This window comes from Saccopteryx leptura, chromosome 8 (assembly GCF_036850995.1).
Source record: "Saccopteryx leptura isolate mSacLep1 chromosome 8, mSacLep1_pri_phased_curated, whole genome shotgun sequence".
Classification (NCBI taxonomy): domain Eukaryota; kingdom Metazoa; phylum Chordata; class Mammalia; order Chiroptera; family Emballonuridae; genus Saccopteryx; species Saccopteryx leptura.
The window spans coordinates 74,534,002-74,550,435 of NC_089510.1; the positions used below are offsets into that span (position 1 = coordinate 74,534,002).

The 16,434-nt window shown below is 41.7% G+C and overlaps 1 protein-coding gene across 1 annotated transcript in view; it reads right to left on the bottom strand.

The window, feature by feature from the left end:
• Nucleotides 1–2,923: 2,923 nt before the first annotated feature.
• Nucleotides 2,924–16,434, bottom strand: part of USP13 (ubiquitin specific peptidase 13) — a 142,528-nt gene continuing 129,017 nt past the window's right edge. The window contains exons 20-21 of the mRNA XM_066346842.1: nucleotides 8,733–8,817; nucleotides 2,924–7,594 (exon numbers count right to left, since the gene is read on the bottom strand). Of these exons, the coding sequence (XP_066202939.1) occupies nucleotides 7,501–7,594; nucleotides 8,733–8,817 (179 nt within the window). The 3' untranslated portion in view covers nucleotides 2,924–7,500. The remainder of the gene's footprint in view (nucleotides 7,595–8,732; nucleotides 8,818–16,434) is intronic.

Here is a 16,434-nt window from a genome sequence, read left to right on the forward strand (position 1 = left end):
CTTTATTGGCCAGTTTAACCTGCGCAGGGGCGAACTTCCGAGATGTCGGAGACACCGTGCCCACAGGAGCTGCAAATGGGAGCCGCGCCTGGAGCTTACAGCCAGGCCCTTATATATCCTAAGTGAGCAAGCATAGTACAGAAGCAGATGTGGCAGTTTAGCTATTGGCTAGGGAGGTCACACGCAGCATAGCAACAGGGGCCGGCATAGCAACAGGGGCCGGTTTTAGCTTAGTGGCGAATTTCAAACCTAAACTTCTGATAAGGGTCTCTGACCTTCTCTGTTCCCAGCCTCACAGGAGCCATATCAGCACTTACTGTCCTTCAATAGTTACACTCTTTGGCAGCCCCAGTACTCCCTGAATCTAACATTTTGGTTCAAATCTCACCTCCAAACTGCCTTCCCTGAGTGCCCTATTTAGCACCACAATCTAAACCTCCACCCTGCTTTACTTTTTTCCCATAGCATTTAACATCTTTTGATTATATATTTTAATATCATTTACTAGTAACATTGTTATTTACCTATTTCTTTTGTTTAGTATTGGTCACACCTTAGTAGAAAATAAACTCAAGAAGAGCAGAGATCCTTGTCTACTTTGTGCACTGACACATCTAAGAAAAACAGCACCTCACACATAGTAGATGTTTAGTATTTATTGAATGATGAACCACACTATATAGATTAACAAAATTAACGGGCTTAAAGGCATTTTTCTCTAGAAAAATACTTTCGAAAAAGTTATCAATGTTGGTACAATTCTGATTTTTTTAAAAAAAATGTTTTAAGACTTAAACAAAGGGTCAAAACCTCCATAGGGTCAATATGCTGATATATGTATATAGATTAAAATGGCAATGTAAAATAGCACAGTAAAAATACTGCGTTCACTAGATGGGTCAGATACTTCACATAACTCATCACAAGTATTATCATGCCCACTGCACAGATGAGAAGACTGAGTCTCATGATATGAAGTGCTTACCAAGGTACATAGCTAATTGGTGTTGGGAACGGGGTTTAAACTCATCTATATGCCTCTACTTTCGCTGTTATACACCCTGCCTACCTACGTCACTGCCTTTTCCTAGTGGAGTGTTAATTGTTTGCATAATGGGAGTAACTCACCATTTTCCTATAAAATTTCCCTCTATGACTGAAGTCTGTCACTGACTGCATTTAAAAACCAGGACTGTAAGTACAAATAATGCACACACACTGGCACGATGGAGTCCAGCAGATGGCTGGGAGCAGCAGCTGCTTGCACCATCTCCCACAACGCTTAGGTCTTTGAGACATAAATAATGCCTCACTATCTCAATCATTCCTTTCACCTCTTATTCTTCTTAAGAAATATATAGCACAATACTAAAGTTGGTCATTTTACTTGGATTTTAAAAATAGGTTCATTCTTTTTACAATTGTAAACATTAAATTAACATGTGCTAAGTAGCAATTAGCACACCATATATGGTAGGCAAAATAATGCCTCCCAAAGATATCCACTCCTAATCCCCAAAACCTGTGAATGTATTTACTTTACATGGCAAAAGGAACAGTGCAGGTGACTAAGTTAAGGACCCCAAGATAGCAAATTTATTCAGGCTCTCTGGGTGGGCCCAGTGTAATCTTAAAGGTCCTTATAAGTGGGAGGCAGGAGGACCAGTCAGAGGTGTGACAGTGGACAGAGACACTGAACTGATGGCAATGCTGTCGGGGAGCCCTGAGCCAAGGTATGCAAATAGCTCCTAGAAGCTAAAAAAGGCAAGGAATGATTCTCTCCTATAGCTTCCCTGCTGACACCGTGATTCTAGCCAATAAGATGCATTTTCAGGCGTCTGACCTAGTAAGTGCATTGTGTTGACCACTAACTTTGGGCTAATTTGTTATAGCAGACACAGAAAACTTACACAGCCTAGAAACCTGGTGTCATAGAAATGCTGAAATCTCGTGCTGCGAGTCGTGTCGATTCTGTTGGTCGCTGTGTTAAGGAGGCGCCCAGCCCTGGCCAGTAGGCTCAGCGGTACAGCGTCAGCCGGGGCATGCAGAAGTCCCAGTCAGGGCACACAGGAGAAGCGACCGTCGGCTTCTACACCCCTCCCCCTTCCCACCTTCCCCTCCTCCCCCCATAGCCATGGCTCAGAATGGTTCGAGCAAGTTGGCCCGAGCACTGAGGATAGCTCCATGGCCTCGCCTCAGGCACTAAAGTAGCTCGAGTGCCAAGCAATGGGGCAACGCTCCAGATGGGCAAAGCATCGCCCCAAAGAGGGTTTGCCAAGTGGATCCCGGCCAGGGCACACGTGGGAGTACGTCTCTGTGCCTCCTCACCTCCCATTTAATTAAAAAAATAAAAAGGAAGTGCCCGGCACACCAAGAGTCAGGGAACTACAGAAAGGTCTGTTGACTCCAATATTCAACTTGACATTCAACAGAGAAAGTCTCAAAGACATCAGACTCCTCCTTGCCTTGGCCTCTTTCTTCTTCACAGGGTAACACTGGCCAGGGCTAATGTTCCAGTGCTGCTGGGAACCATGCAGACCTGGTGCCCACATAAAGAAATCCTAAAAGAAAAGAAAATTAGTCACTGTCTCAGGGTACTTGTTCCACTGACGTACGAGAACCTATGAAGAGGAGAATTCGTTTATTTGGTATTTTGCAAAAGACTAAAAAAAAAGAGTCATAAAGGGACCTCAGATTGTGAGAATAGCTTTTAATTTTAAAACAATTGAAGCAATAAATCATCCATCTCTCTTTCCATCACAGGCAAATACTCTCCCTAAACACATGAGATAGTTTAAACACCAACTGTGACTAATGCATAATAAAATAAATAAAAACGCTTTCGGGAGCCAACACTGCAACCTGCTGAGCAGGCTGCACAGGCGCAAGCACAGCCTCTGCTGTGGCAGGGGGGAGGGGGGGGTGGGGGGGGGGGCACGGAGCAGCGAGATTACACAGGATCTCAACACACCGGGCTCCGAACAGACTGAGCGCCTGGGGAAGAGAACCCACACGAGAATGTTGCCCAAAGTGAAACAAATGTGCCTAGCACCCTCGTGTGTCTGACATACTTGGCACCTGGAAGTTGCTTGAAAAATAAGTCCAAAGGTAACAGCTTCTAGGCAAAGCTGAAGGAACAGGGTTTAGGGCTTGTTTGCTTTTTGTCTTTTAATTGGGGTCTTACACAAACTGGCTTTTTACATAGAAAAGTCCTCCACTTTCTGGAAGGCATTCTGTGCCTCAGGGTGCTCCTGACTTCAGCAAAAATATCTGTGTTGCTTCTGTCTCTCTGGACGCTCCGGAGAATCACTCCATGCCGAAGGCATCCCACTGCCCTCCCCACACCGCCTACGTCTGGGTGAGCACTGCCCAGCAGAAGTGCAATGAGAGTCACCTGTCTAATTTAAGATTTCTGGGAGCCACATTAAAAAATATATATTAAAAGAAATGTTAAATTTTAATATCTTATTTAATATATCTAAAATACTGTCATTTTACATGTATTCACTATAAAATATTGATAAAATAGCTTACATTCCTGTTTTTGGGTATTTTTGGTACCAATGCTTCAAAATCTGGTGTGCATGTTATATGCACAACACAATCTCCATTTGGCCATTAATTAGCCACATGTGACTACTGACTACTGTCCCGAGTAGCTCAGGTCTAAGGAATCTAAATACAAACTCTCAGGCTGACTTGCGGAGCGGGAATCTCTGTGGCACTGTGTGTAGGTAACCTTACACACCAGCTGATACATCTTACACAGACCCGCGCTCTGTAACTAGGGTTACTGCCCTAAGTGAAAGATAAAAGTCCCACTATCTAATCCTACCCCCTGGTCTTGCTCCTGCCACTTGTTGTCTCCCCATAGATGATGAGACTTTGCAACCGGGATCCTGGAAAGACAGCTTTCTATGATAGACAACTTTCTCAGCACTCATTTAGGGATCATAGCTAGAACTGAATCAGAGTAGAAAATATTCTATAAATGAGACAGATTTAGCTGAAGGTAGTTCTAAGGTCTCTCAGGATGGGAAATATTTTAAATGAATATTTCCTTTGGGGAGGGGGTGCTAACAAAGTACCTCATGAGCTGGAGAGTGGAGAGTTTCAAGAGAGCTGGGAAAGTGAGAAAATTCCCAAAGAAAGTGGGTCTACAAGTCAGGGTGGGGCCACTAAAAATGAGGTATGTTCTAAACTGGGGTGTATAAGCTGTAAAAACCAAAAACACAGCATCTAACCTATGTGATTCGTCACATCTCACATGTCTAACCCAAGTAGTAACCACAGGAAAATAAAAATAGAATCAACTCTTAGGACAGGGAGGGACTTCTGAGTTTCTCTGGTCTAACCTGTTCATTTTAAAGAAAAAGGCCCAGAGAGGTCAAATGACTTGGCCCCATCCCACTCAGAGGCGGGGTCAGGCTGCAAACCAGGGTACTCTTCCCACGAACTGCAGGTGAGGTTCGTCCCCTGCAGGGCTCAGGGGGTGAAGGACACCCCAGACTCCAGCTCCCACCAGACCTCCTGCGGCCCGAGATGAGCACCAGGGGCAACAGGTGTGTCCCTTGTAGGTGGAAGGAAGCAGCTAAGTTGAAATAGTGAAGCAATGTTGATGCAAAAGGACAGTAAAACACCATTCTTCCAATTGTCCTTTCTGTATACTTTTTTCCCTTTAAAAAAACAAATCCTAATTTGAACCAAACTGGATTCCTCATTGGCTAGATGGGCATTTAGATCAATAACAAAATAAAAACTTGGATACGTTCTATTTTCCAGACACATTCATTGAATTTTACACAAAGAGATATCAAAAGATATTTACAGAAAAAACAGCTCCCTTCCACATGTACACCCACACACAGCAAGGATTTTACAATTACACCACCACGTCTCACACTGAGGACCCCTAACAGGCTGATGATAATCAGTTGACAAAATCCACACATGACTCCAGTTTTCAGTTACATATACTCTCGTTTACATATATATGTAAAGTACACAGTGTGTTCCAGACTTTCATTCCAGGAAACCTGCCTTGTAATATTCTAAGGAATACATATAAATACTTTTTAAAGCAAGAAAGAAACTCATTATTTGCTCCAGTTTTTCTCTAGTTCTCCATCTGAAATAAAGAAAAGCACACATATAAAACTTTGCCTTGTAGAAATAGCCCTTTGTTTTCTGAGGCAGAAAAAAAGGCAGCCGTGTTTCACTTTTTTACAATATGTTTAGGCATCAAAAGGGCTAAATTTATTTTTCTACTTAAACTAAATATTGTATAGCTTATAATTTTCTACACTGGTTTTATACTATTCATTTTGCAAAACTGTCTTATAAAATTTTTATGTTGTTCAAAATACACGTTATCTTTTTCCACATTTCCGTCCAAGTCCCCAGTCATCCCCTCATCCCCCGAAAAGGCCTTTGCTTTGTAATAACATTGAAAACTGGGCATGTTTGATGTGTGTTTGGAGTTATTATTCTAGGATCTTCACTCAGCCCTAAGGAGACTAAACTCTGTAAAGCTGCTTAGCGAGGGGGGATTTCTAAGCGGGGCTGCTTTATATCTGAGGGGATATCTTTATATCTCAGGATATCTGAGTCAGCGCTAAAATGTGACATCAGCGGGCAGCACCTAGTAGAGAATTACTGCACCATGAGCTCCCTCCTATGCCAATCTCATTTGTTCCCAAATGGAAGAAAACATCAGATGAGAGAAGGGAGGGAGCATGCTCTACTAGGACCCACCCCGGCACACACCACCTGCTGCTACTCTTTAAAGCTTCAACATATCAAATCTCACTGGTCTTCGTCTTCCAAGCACAGCTGGAAAAAGACAGCAGGTGTTGTCACACCATTGTGCAGACAAAGAAAGCGAGGCACACCGAGGATGAAGGACTTTCCCTGCTAAGGGCAGCACCCAGGTCTTTGGGCCACGTCCCTGGGCTGTGTGTCCTGAGGTCACACAGCGTAACTGATCTCCTGTGTGACAGGCCCCATCATAACCAAAATCCTGATACTTCATGACTCACCAGGTCATAATCCACCCTCTGTACTGTATTTCACCCAATTTGTTCTATTTTCTTTTCCTACAGTTTCTAGAAAGATCCTTTCTACTAATCAAATACATGTTAAGCAGTCAGCAACAAATCCTGTTCCGTTTGACTGAAGAACCTGAAATGGAAACTCACGAGAGCAGAATTCGGTATAGAGCCGCAGGACAACTCTAAAGCACTATTGTTCCACTTTTCAATCACACTGCAAGTCCGATCTAACCCTAGGTTGCAACTAATATGCTGAAATACCAAATGGATGTGACTTTCATAACATCAGACCAAGTTTCTCTGCCTCTGAAACCCTTATAGTGTCCAAGATCACACTGCTGGCAGCAGAGAAGCAGTGGAGGCAAGTCAGGAGGTGATTATCCAAGAAAGGACAGAGATGAAAGTCTGGCCCCAGAAAATGGAGAAATGGAGGCAGGCAAAGAACTCAGGGGCAACAAAATGACAGACAAATCTGGGGCACTAACATGTTTCCAAGGAGTTGTCATGTGTTACAGTAAGAAGCGATCAGCTAAAAATCCACACTATATATACACCTTAGGGAAGGGCTGCCTGCTGAGACCAGGATTCCTCTATCTTTGGCAAAGAGTAACCCTGTGCTGCTGTGAGCATCTGGCACTGCACCCTCAAATGTCACAGACCCACGTGAACGCTGGACAGCACTTAAAGGGACAACTCAGCCCTTTTTATGCCTGAAGATGGAAGCGGGAAACTAATTTTTTTTAACTGTTCCTGAGTTATAGTTTCTTTAAAATATTGACTTGCTTTTTTCCAGCTAGGCTAACACCAACTGTTTTAACTTTTAAAAACCACCCATCACACACAGATTTCCTCATTGACTATAAAGATCTCAACATTCAGTCTCACTCTCACACACACTCATACAATTGTATTGAGTTTTGATAAGATTAAATTAAAAGTATTTCATTGCAGATGCTCTAAACTACTATAAATGGACAGGTCAGAAATTATTGTTTGATGAAAAAATTATGTCACAAATAAAGCCCAGCCCAGTTACTGATTTTCTATATGAAACAAATATGGGCTTTTCATTTATTGTGGGTGAGGCCACACTACTGACCCCCAAAGCAAAAGAGTGCTGGTGGCACATTCCCGTCTTTGACAGACTGGTGGCAGATTGCCCACCAGCAATAGGAATACCTTTCTTTTTACAATCATTCTCTCCTTGAGCATTTATTTAAAAAACAACAGCAACAAAAATACTATCTACAGTAATGTATCATCATTAATAGAAATTTCTTCCTGGTTCTATTCCAGAAGGTGTCAAATGATGTTCTTTAAATAAACTATAAATACCCCCATGTATTCCTTTTTCTTCATGTCTGGCTGACCCAACTTCTTACTATTTTTTTTTTTTTTTTTGGCAAATTAAAAAGGCGTATGGCTTCATGCCAATTTGTACATCTGAGGTTTAGCTTGGTATCCTGCGGTAAAAGTACATATAGCCCAGGTCTTTAGGAGGCCTTTCCGAGGCACAAACTTTGTGGTCATTGTAGATCACCCATCTGAAAACAAAAGACAAAAGCATTTGATTGATTGAAGTCAGTTCCATGAAAACTTTGCTAAAAAATGTCACTGCACCATACTTAAAAGAATCGAGATGCTTTAAGATAATCAAACTCGAGTTTGTTGTAGATAAAGGAACAGAATGCTGATGGGAAATTACAATTGCTTTTTTATTCTCAAGCACAATCAAAGAGGAGTTACTAAAAGAGCCTCCAAACATTTTAAACCTTTTCATCTCATAATTCTTTTTGTAGTAATCCATAAACAACCTCAACAATTGAGTCAAAGAATTATGTATAACGATGTTTGTTTCCACCTTAGGTATAAAACTAACTAAAAATCAGAAGTAAATAATCATGCAGTGAACTAATATAAAAATATTAAAATGTCTACAAAGATTATTTACTAAATTGAGAAATTAATCACAATATTACATGAAGTAAGAAAAAGTAGGTTACAAAATTATATGTGCTGTGGACATTAAGCTTTTAGAAAAGTTATAAATACATACATATATTTATATGTAGTACGTGTGTATATAGACTTACACAACCTTTCCCAATGAAAACAATAAAACAAATAGGAATATAACTAAATACAGACAATGATTACCTCTACCAGTGGTTGGCAAACCACGGCTCGTGAGCCACATGCGGCTCAATCAGATTGAGGACATTTTTAGCAAAGGCCAGCTTAGGAGTCCCCTAATTAAGTTAATAACAATGTACCTACCTATATAGTTTAAGTTTAAAAAATTTGGCTCTCAAAAGAACTTTCAATCGTTGTACTGTTGATATTTGGCTCTGTTGACTAACGAGTTTGCTGACTACTGCTCTAGGCTTCTGGATAACATATTTTCATATGGTTTTGTATTTTACCAATTACTTATAATTAATTTTATGACTTTTTAAATTATGATTAAACTATTTTTCTTAAGTATTTTTAAGAGAACTATCAGGTTTGGTAATAACAAGAATTCACTCAGTGTCTTAGTATATAAAATAGCTTTAAGAATATATCCCAAAAGATCATTGTGAAAACCAAATGAAATAACATGGGAAGCATGTAGTCAAGTGCCTCGCAAGCAACAGGCACTTACTAAAACACGGATACCATTTACCTTTAACACAGACTCACCTTCCTTCCTTTTTGATATGGCAAACATAATGGCCACTCATTGTAGATGTTCCAATGTGACTGATGAATGCAAATAATTCGTATGCTATGAAAGAGCAAACAACTCAGTTACAAGGCAGCATTTCTAGAAATCAACAGTATATCTGATCAAAATTTAAAGTCAGTAATTGTATAATCCAGCAAACTGTTTAAACTGAAAGACAAAGTCTACGTATCTTGCTATACCGAGAACACACCCACCCAAAGTGACACCAAATTAAACCTCCAACTTCATAACAAAACGGGACATAAACAATCAATGTACAGCTGACATTACATTCATATCTGGAAGGGTTTTTAGAATCTTAGAAGCCAGCCCAGTGGCAAGTTCGTGAGTTGAGCAGGACAGTCTGGACTCTTTCCCGCTCAAGTAGCATGAGGGCAGAGAAGCGGTCTCGTCTCTCTGGACCCACTTCTTCATAAAGCGGAAAAATCCACCCACTTCATGACGCTGCATGAGGCTTAAATGAGATTCAGAATAAAATTTCAACAATGTCAGGGTTGTGAGGAAGACAGCAGATCTCATTCATAGACAGGGACAATGCTTCAGAATGCGCGTCTTGTGATTTCTGACATGCTCATGATTATAAGCTATATGGGACCAAAATTCAGGCTTCATGCTTTCAGAACAAGGAGATAGATAGCCCCTTAGAGGGTGAGCCTGATGTTTACTCTCTGACAAGTACCTTCTGCCATATTGCACAGGATTCGCTATCAAATCCACGCAGAATGAATCTCAGCTCCTGTGCCCCTGGCCAAACAGACCTATACAACACAAGTCCTTTCTACAGACTAGTACCAGTCCACTCCAGAAACTGCTACCAATTACCATGAGATAGGTACAGAAATTGAGTATTTATAAACTTTTATAATAATGTGAGAATATTCATGTCTGTTGAACCTTATAAGAAAAAAATTGGGCACGCATATTCATTTTTCTAGTACTCAATCTTTATTTCATTTTTCAAAGTATTCTTTCAGACCTTTTCCCTTAGCCCACCCTCTCTCATTCTCTCTCTCACTAGTCATCCAGGCTCATCCCATTCGGAGTCGTGACCCCCACTCCTCATCTCACTCAGCCTTCAGCACACCACACAGGCAGCCACCTCTCTCCTCCTCAAATATCTGCCCCCAGGACACAGCCCTCTCTTGCTTGTCTGGCTGCCTCACTGGCTCCTCTGCATGTCCTTGTCCTTTCTTTTTTTAAAAAAAACTTTATTGAATTTATTGAGGTGACAGTGGTTAATAAAATTATGCAAGCTTCAGGTGCACAATTCTACAATGCAGTGGTCCCTCGTCTATCGCGGGGGTCAGGTTCCAGAACCTCCCGAGATAGGTGAAAACCCGCAAAGTAGCGGCCTTATATTTATTTTATTATTTATATATATTTTAAGGCTTTATAAACCCTCCCCACACTCTTTTAAACCTTTCCACACTCTCATAAACACTTCCTATGCTCTTCGACACTTTCTACACTCTTAAACCTACAGAATTTTAACAATATGTAAAATTCTATATGGTTACTCACCAGTTAATATACTACATCTTGAATATTTTTTATACTGTCTTCAATTTTTTAGGCTAGAAACTGCTTACTTTACCACAAAATAATTAAAATAATAAGTATATAAAAATACCTATATACCGCAAAATTCCATGATATAGCAAAAAATCCGTAATATAAAATCAGATACATACAATTTCAAAATCTGCGATACCATGAGACCGGGAAAAGTGAACCATGATACATCATCTGTACATTGCACTGTGTGTTCACCCCCCCAAGTTCAATCTCCTTCTATCACCGTCTGTTCCCCTCCACCCTTCTCTAACTCTCCACCCCCCTCACCCTCCTGCAACCCCCACACTGTTGTCTGAGTCTATAAGGTTTTTTGCCTAATCCCTTCACCCTTTTCACACAGCCCGCCAACACCCATCCCTTCTGACAGCTGTTAGTCGGCTCTCTGTACCTATGAGTCTGTTTCTATTTTGTTTGTTAGTTTATTTTGTTTATTAGATTCCATCTGTAAGTGAAACTGTATAATCCTTTTTCTGACTGGCTTATTTCACTTATAATAATCTCTAGATCCATCCATACTGTCGCAAAAGGTAAGATTTCCTTCTTTTTACGGCTGAGTAATGTTCGAATGTGTAATGGATAACGGACCTGTATAAATAATTCTCCAAAGAAGACATAAAGATGACCAACAGACATATAAAAAGATGCTCAATATCACTAATAATCAGAAAGATGCAAATTAAAATCACAATGAGATGCCTTATGACCCAGCAATTCCACTTCTGGGAATACATCCAAAGAAACCTGAAACACTAATTTGAAATAACATATGCCACTCCCATGTTCATTGCAGCATTATTTACAATAGCCAAGATCTGGAAACAGCAGCCCAAGTGCCCATCAGTAGAGGAGCAGAGAAAAAAGCTGTGATACATCTCCTTGGACTTCCAATGTTGATGGCCGGGGGTAAGACCTCAGACCTTTCTTTTCACTATCCTGACTGATCTTATCCAGTCTCATGGCATTAAATAAAAGTATTTTCTTAATTTCTAGAATGTTCATTGCTAACATATGGAAATATAATTATAAGTTCTATAGGTTCATCTTGTTCCTACAAACTTGCTGAACTCATTTATTAGTTCTGATAGTTTTTTAGTGGATCCCTAAGGATTTTCTACATATAAAATTATGTTACCTACAAATAGAGATAGTTTTACTTCTTCCTTGTTAATCTGGATGCTTTTAATTTCATTTTTCTGTCCTCACTGCCTTGGCTAGAACCTCCTGTTACAATGCTAAATAGAAGTGACAAGAGTGGACATCCCTGTCTTATTCCTGATCTTAGCAGAAAAGCATTCAGTCTTTTACCATTAAGTAGGATGTGAACTGTAGACACCTTTCACCATGTTGAGGAAGCTCCCTTTCGTTCCTAGTTTGTTGAACATTCTCTCCTCAGCCTTATCCATCTCAGTCAATGGTGATTCCATTATTTCAATAACTGAGAACAAAATCTTATTTCTCAAACACTCTTTACACATACCCAGTCTATCATAAAATCCTGTCAGCATTTCCTTCAAAATATACCAGCCCTGGCCAGGTAGCTCAGTTGGTTAAAGCATTAGTCTAATACAGTGGTCCCCAACCTTTTTTGGGCCATGGACCGGTTTAACGTCAGAAAATATTTTCACAGACCAGCCTTTAGGGTGGGACAGATAAATGTATCACGTGACCGAGACAAGCATCAAGAGTAAGTCTTAGACAGATGTAACAGAGGGAATCTGGTCATTTTTTAAAAATAAAACATAATTCAGACTTAAATATAAATAAAACGAAAATAATGTAAGGTATTTATTCTTTCTCTGTGGACCAGTACCAGTCCGCAGCCTGGGGGTTGGGGACCTTTGGTCTAATACATCAAGGTTGCGAGTCCAATTCCCAGTCAGTGAATCAACTAATAAATGCATAAATAGGTGGAACAACAAATCAACGTCTCTGTCCCTCCCACTCTCTCTAAAATCAATAAAGTAATAAATAAAAGCAACTGTAAAAATGTGTTAAAAGACAAAATATGGCCCTGGCCGGTTGGCTCAGCGGTAGAGTGTCGGCCTGGTGTGCGGGGGACCCAGGTTCGATTCCCGGCCAGGGCACATAGGAGAAAGCGCCCATTTGCTTCTCTACCCCCCACCCCCTCCTTCCTCTCTGTCTCTCTCTTCCCCTCCCGCAGCCAAGGCTGCATTGCAGCAAAGATGGCCCAGGCGCTGGGGATGGCTCCTTGGCCTCTGCCCCAGGCGCTGGAGTGGCTCTGGTTGCGGCAAAGCGACGCCCTGGAGGGGCAGAGCATCGCCCCCTGGTGGGCAGTGCGTAGCCCCTGGTGGGCGTGCCGGGTGGATCCCGGTCGGGCGCATGCGGGAGTCTGTCTGTCTCTCCCCGTTTCCAGCTTCAGAAAAGGAAAAAAAAAAAAAGACAAAATATATCTAGAACCAAACTGCTTCTTAACACCTTCACTGGTAACCCCTGATCCAAGTAACCATCATCTCTTGTCTGAATTTTTACAATAGCCTTTTAACTGGACCCTGCTTTCTTCCCTGCCCCTACTGACTATTCTTAGTATGACTATCAGAGTGGTCTTGAAATGAAGTCAGATTGTGGTTATTACTGTCAAAAACTTCCAGTGGTGTTCTATATCTCAGAGCAAAATCTTCCTCTTACAACAATCTGTGAGACCCCCACACCTCCTTTCCTCTCTCACTCACTCCACTACTTTGGCCCCCTGACTGCTCCTGAAACACACCCAGCATGCTCTGTCCCTGCAGTCTTCGCACTTAGTGTTCCCTCTATCTGAAACTCGTTTTCCAGCTATTACATGACACCTCTCACTTCTTTGAGGTCTCGGATCAATGTCACGTGAGACAGGCCTTCCTGAGCCAACTTATAAGAGAGCAACCCTCCCTCCCACCCCCACCCCAGCCCTGACCTGCTTCACTGTTTGTCCATACAGCACAAAATAACATCTGCCATGTCATATACTTATGTGTGCATCTATTTACTATCTCTTTTTATCCCAGACCAGAATATAGCCCATAATGACAAGAAGCTTGTTTTGTTTACTGAAATATTCTAGGCACAGAGAAGAACAGGCTTAGCATGCAGAAGACACTTAGTATTTGTTGAATGAATAAATGAGTGAATGAAGGAATGACTCTCTTCACTCCATTTCCTTGCTTATTTTTATATCAACTTGCATATTTTTATAAACAACCTACCAAGATATAAACTGGAGTATAAATTAGTAAAATAATTACTTAGAAGAGAAATGAATCAAAGGATATTGTCTTTTCTACCATTATCTGTTATCACAACAACTAATAACCAAAAATATCCCAGGTTTAAAACCAGAAACTAGGCAAAAATAATTGTGAATGACAATCATTTTGTCTGGCACATACTTTCTGAAATAACGGTTAAGGGAGCTAACCCTGCCCTGACCTCTCTTTGTCCCCACACAAAGCACCCACCCTGCCCCAGTAACCCTGCCCTGACCTCTCTTTGTCCCCACACAAAGCACCCACCCTGCCCCAGTAACCCTGCCCTGACCTCTCTGTTGTCCCCTACACAAAGCACCCACCCTGCCCCAGTAACCCTGCTCTGACCTCTCTGTTGTCCCCACACAAAGCACCCACCCTGCCCCAGTAACCCTGCCCTGACCTCTCTGTTGTCCCCACACAAAGCACCCACCCTGCCCCAGTAACCCTGCCCTGACCTCTCTTTGTCCCCACACAAAGCACCCACCCTGCCCCAGCAACCCTGCCCTGACCTCTCTTTGTCCCCACACAAAGCACCCACCCTGCCCCAGTAACCCTGCCCTGACCTCTCTGTTGTCCCCACACAAAGCACCCACCCTGCCCCAGTAACCCTGCCCTGACCTCTCTGTTGTCCCCACACAAAGCACCCACCCTGCCCCAGTAACCCTGCCCTGACCTCTCTTTGTCCCCACACAAAGCACCCACCCTGCCCCAGCAACCCTGCCCTGACCTCTCTTTGTCCCCACACAAAGCACCCACCCTGCCCCAGTAACCCTGCCCTGACCTCTCTTTGTCCCCACACAAAGCACCCACCCTGCCCCAGTAACCCTGCCCTGACCTCTCTTTGTCCCCACACAAAGCACCCACCCTGCCCCAGTAACCCTGCCCTGACCTCTCTTTGTCCCCACACAAAGCACCCACCCTGCTCCAGCAAGCAAGAGAGGGTACAGACCTTTGCATGTTTCTTGACCGTAATTGTTTTCAAAGCTCTTTTTGAATAGTTCTATATCGAATTCCAAATATTCAGTTTGAGAGATAAGTGCTGGTCTCCCTTGTCCCTCAAAATGCAGTTGCTGTCATAAAATTTTCATGAAATAAACAGAGGATACAATACACCCAACCAAACCCCTCCCATAAGGAAGTGTCTTCTGAAACAATTACTTAAATAATTGATCAGAGTGTGTAAACGGGCACTTCCTACCATAAGGGAGGGTCACATCAATGGATCACTGCTCAGAAACCAACACAGCAAATGGGCTGACAAAACAGACACAGAGGAAAGGATAAACCCACACACGCAATACACCCACACATGTCACTAAGCCCCAGTGGCACTTTCTCCCCTTCGGTTAATAACAATTCACAAGTATACTCAGAATCATAAAAATAAATTAAATTTAAAAGATTAGCATAAATCTTAGTCTTACAATTAAAATTAATCATGTTTATCAATAGAAGCTCCCATCCCATGTATTATTCAAGACCTCCTGCTAGGAAAAAAGAAAACAGCAAAAGAGAGACTCACTTTCAACACACTTGCAAAAACTCAACCGGTAAAAAAAAAAACTCAATTAATGTATTTCCAAAGAAAAAATCAAGGTGAAAAAAAAACAGAGAAGGAAGCTACTGCTGATTTTTTTCCAAGTCTCAGAGGACCCCTGCTAAAAAACAGCATTATGGCCTGACCAGGCGGTTGCGCAGTGGATAGAGCGTCGGACTGGGATGCAGAGGACCCAGGCTCGAGACCCCAAGGTCGCCAGCTTGAGTGTGGGTTCATCTGGTTTGAGCAAAGGTTCGCCAGCTTGCACCAAAGGTCGCTGGCTTGAGCAACAGGTCACTTGGTCTGCTGAAGGCCCACGGTCAAGGCACATATGAGAAAGCAATCAATGAACAACTAAGGTGTCACAACGAAAAACTGATGATTGATGCTTCTCATCTCTCTTCGTTCCTGTCTGTCTGTCCTTATCTATCCCTCTTTCTCTCTATCTCTGTAAAGAAATAAACAAACAAATAAAAAAAACAGCATTATGACACACTCTCCCCCCAAAATGTATACACCTCTTTTCCATGTAGATAGAAAAGGTAGTATAAAGCAAAGTAAATCATTTTTAAAATGTTGACTTTCAAAAGATAAGCTTTCAAAGTACCAGAAATAGTGAAAACACAAAAGAAAGTTAGGTGCTAATGCTAAAATGATGATAAATGGAGCCTTCTGAAAAAATGGACTCCTACCTACATTCCAATACAGAAAATTTGAAATAAAGTTACTCAACTGGGGTAAAGGAGAAAGTGCACAGGCTTCAAAGTCAGACAGACCTGGATTCCAGGCTGGTTCTAGCACTAGAAGTCACTTAACTCTGGGAGCCACGACAAAGTGAAGGAAACGCTAAAAGGATGCATTCAATAAAGGCCAGCTACTATTTTACCAAGTGTTAATAGCCCTAACCCTTTCCAGAAAATTAGGTAATGTTTAAATCAGCGGTTCTCAACCTGTGGGTCGCGACCCCGGCGGGGGTCGAACAACCAAAATACAGGGTCGCCTAAAGCCATCAGAAAATGGTGATTTTTAATTAACATATTCCTTAAAGGAAGAATTTGATACAAGTGTTTATTTCATCCTTGTCCTTTAAATAGTCACTTTTTTCCAATTCAAATATCAAACTTGTCATTATCTTAAGCATTAACCTGGTATAGAATGTGCCAGTAGCCACTCTCCTCCTTAAGGCAATAGTAACTCAGCCTTGCTTTTAAGATGTGTCTCTCCAATTTAACTTACTAATAAGAATTAGGGATGTCCAAGAAATGGCAGCATGAGGAATTTCTTTGGCCTCTCCCTTGAAAT